The 3650-nt window shown below is 42.5% G+C and overlaps 1 protein-coding gene across 2 annotated transcripts in view; it reads right to left on the reverse strand.

Moving 5' to 3' along the window:
• Positions 1-3650, reverse strand: part of Crem (cAMP responsive element modulator) — a 94475-nt gene that overhangs the window by 78086 nt on the left and 12739 nt on the right. For both annotated transcript variants that reach the window (XM_013009382.1, XM_013009385.1), the window contains exon 2: positions 3110-3210. In XM_013009382.1, the coding sequence (XP_012864836.1) occupies positions 3110-3153 (44 nt within the window). In that variant the 5' untranslated portion in view covers positions 3154-3210. The remainder of the gene's footprint in view (positions 1-3109; positions 3211-3650) is intronic.

Below are 3650 nucleotides of genomic sequence, written 5' to 3' on the forward strand. Positions count from 1 at the left end.
AAAAAAAAAGAATCTCACAGACTCTCCTGGTTTGGAATGGTGATCCTCATATCTCAGCCTCCAGATTAGCTAAGATTATAGGCCTGAGCCACCCCCACCTAGCTGAATTGCATTTCTTCCACTGCACTTACTGCTCAGTTGTTTGTAGTAGAACATTGTCTATACTATCATAGCTCCTCCAAACAGTAGAGCACAATAGAGCACTACAACCTGTACATTATAGAACAAATAAAAGGTAGACAACCTATGACACAATTTAAAGAAGTAAACACAAAGAATACATGCATAAATTTTTGCACTTACAGAAACTGAGGCCATTAAACAAAGTTAATTAGGCATAAATGTATATCAGAAACGAATATGTAAAAAGGAGGAAGAATAAAAGGAAAACCTAGATCTAAAAACTGCTAATTTATGGTAGCCAGGAAAGATTCTCGTTTTTGTTTGTTTTCAGAACTGGAGTTTGAACTTGAGGCCTTATACTTGCGAGGCAGGCACTCTACCACTTGAGCCATGCCCTCAGCTGTTTTTGCATTAGTTTTTTTTTTGGGGGGGTCCGGTTGTGGGGCCTGAACTCTGGGCCTGGGCGCTGTCCCTCAGCTCTTCAGCTCAAGGCTAGAGCTCTACCGCTTGAGCCACAGCACCATTTCCGACTTTTTTCTTTTTGCTTATGTGGTGCTGAGGAATCAAACCCAGGGCCTCATGCATGCAAGGCAAGTGCTCTACCACTGAGCCACCTTCCCAGCCCTGCATTAGTTATTTTTTAAGCAAGGTCTTGGATATTTGCCTGGGGCTGGCCTCAAACCATAATCTTACTGACAACTCCCAAGTAGCTGGGGTTTACAGAAGCATATTCCCGTATCTGTCTTAGTGGATTGAGTTGGATGTCAACAACTTTTTTTTTTTTAACCTAGGTTGGCCTGGAACCTCCCATTCTTTGTCTCCTCAGGAGTGTAGATTACAGTCATATACAATTTAGCAACCTGGATTACAAGCATGTGTTACTGCATCTGGCCTCTCAGGAAATTGTTTATAAAAGATAACTTAGAGGGGGGCTGGGAAGGTGGCTCAGTGGTAGAGTGCTTGCCTCACATGCATGAGGCCCTGGGTTCGATTCCTCTGCACCACATAAGCAGAAAAATCTGGAAATGGCACTGTGGCTCAAGTAGTAGAGTGCTAGCCTTGAGCTGAAGAGCCAGGGACAGCGCCTAGGCCTAGAGTTCAAGCCCCATGACAGATTCCCCCCCCCAAAAAAAAAGGTAACTTAGAGGGCTGGGAATGTGGCTTAGTCATAGAGTGCTTGTCTAGCATACATGAAGCCCTTAGTACCACATATACAGAAAAGGCCAGAAATCGTCTGTGGCTCAAGTGGTAGTGTGCTAGCCTTGTGCAAAAGAAACCTGGGAACAGTGCCCAAACCCAGAGTTCAAGCCCCACCAATGACAAAAAAAAAAAAAGCCTAATTACGACAGGTAGTTCCAGGCTGGGAATGTGAATGTGGCTTAGTGGTAGAATGCTTGTCTAGCATGCATGAAGCCCTGGGTTCCATTCCTCCATACTACAGAAACAGAAAAAGGCTCAAGCGGTAGAGTGATATAGCCTTAAGCAAAAGAAGCTCAGGAATAGTACCTAGGCCCTGAGTTCAAGTCCCAGGACTGGCAAGAAAAACAAAAAACAAAAACAAAAAACAGGTAGTTCCTTAATTATAACTGAAGTTTTCATATAACTAATAGGCTTCTAGAATCTCAGTTGTTTCCAACATGCAATGACAAATTATAATGCTGAAAATTATATTACCCTTGCAATTTTTTTTCACCTCTTCTAAAGAATAAAATCCAATTGAGGAGCTGGGAAGGTGGCTCAGTGATAGAGCGCTTGCCTTGCATGCATGAGGCCCTGGGTTCAGTGGTAGAGCACTTGCCTTGCATGCATGAGGCCCTGGGTTCGATTCCTTAGCACCACATAAGCAAAAAGAAAAAAGCCACAAGTGGCGCTGTGGTTCAAGTGGTAGAGCGCTAGCCTTGAGCTGAAGAGCTGAGGGACAGCGCCCAGGCCCAGAGTTCAGGCCCCACAACCGGACCCCCCCCCAAAAAAAAAGAAAAGAAAAGAAAAAAAATCCAATTGAGAAGGAAAAAAAATCACTGAAGTTGTTTCTATCTTCTATTTTTAAACAGCTTTCCAAAAAAAGTCATGGGAAATTTATTTTCTCTTTAGCACTGTATCCAATTGACAAAATGGAATGCTTCTGAAAATAAAGAAAATGTGGGCTGGGAAGGTGGCTCAGTGGTAGAGCGCTTGCCTTGCAAGCATGAGGCCCTGGGTTCAATTCCTCAGTACCACATAAGCAAAAAAAAAAGCCAAAGTGGTGCTGTGGCTCAAGTGGTAGAGCGCTAGCCTTGAGCTGAAGAGTTGAGGGACAACGCCCAGGCCCAGAGTTCAGGCCCCACGACCAGACCCCCCCCCAAAAAAAATAAAATGTGGGAAAAGTCTGTTTAGGTTTCTGTAAAACATGATAGAGACTCTCTTCCATTTTACCAGGTTAGCTGCAAGCATAGCATAAGGGGAAAGGAAGAGAACAAAAACTCTGGGGACTCTATCATCATACTATTCCACTGAGCTATGGACATCTGCCTGGATGATCTGCTTCTCACTGAGGCTACTGGCCCTCAGCAAAAGCTGAATGTAAAAAGCATCCACTGTAGTTGGGTGCTGGTGGTTCACGCCTGTAATCTTAGCTACTCAGGAGGCTGAGATGTGAGAATCACAGTTTAAAGCCAGCCCAAGCAGGAACATCCATGAGACTCTTATCTCCAATAAACCAACAGAAAACCAGAAGTGGCACTGTGGCTCAAGATAGAGCACTAGCCTTGAACTAAAGAGCTCAGGGACAGCGCCCAGGCCCAGAGTTCAAGCCCCATGACCCACAAAAAAAAGAAAAAAAATCCATTGGGAATACATGCATGGTAGATGATTAACGGAATAGTTTGAGAACATATAGTTACATGTATTTATAATACACATATGTATATTGTGCACATATGTACCATCAATTCTTTCCTTTAGTTCTCTAAGTAGAACTTTAAAAGAACAGAAAAACATATGCACCTACCTGATATTTGTCTTAATATACTTTTTCCTGCTACATTTACTCATTATCAAGACATGTGCAATCAAAGCTTTGCTCCTTCCTCCTTTTCTTCTTTATTTATCCTGAAGGAAAAGCATAATGATGAATTAAAGATCATAATATTTTACTTTAAAATTTAAAGTCTCTCACCAGCAAAAGTATTCCAAATTCTATAAAGCTAAAAATCACCACAGAATGGAAAGCTGAAAACAACTCAGCATTATTGGGCTTTTTCAATTTTATGATCAATCTATTATCCAATTTTATTTAGGTTTTTGTTTTGTTTTGTTTTTTGGTCAGGACTGGAGCTTGAACTCAAGGCCTTGTACTCTTATTTTGACTTTTTTTTTTTTTTTTTTGGTCGTGGGGCTTGAACTCTGGGCCTGGGCGCTGTCCCTCAGCTTTTCAGCTCAAGGCAAGCGTTCTACCCACTGGAGCCACAGTGCCACTTCTAGCTTTTTCTGTTCATGTGGTACTGAGGAATTGAACCCAGGGCTTTGTGTATGCTAGGCAAGAACTAAGC

Source organism: Dipodomys ordii, unplaced genomic scaffold (genome assembly GCF_000151885.1).
Source record: "Dipodomys ordii isolate 6190 unplaced genomic scaffold, Dord_2.0 Scaffold9, whole genome shotgun sequence".
Classification (NCBI taxonomy): Eukaryota; Metazoa; Chordata; class Mammalia; order Rodentia; family Heteromyidae; genus Dipodomys; species Dipodomys ordii.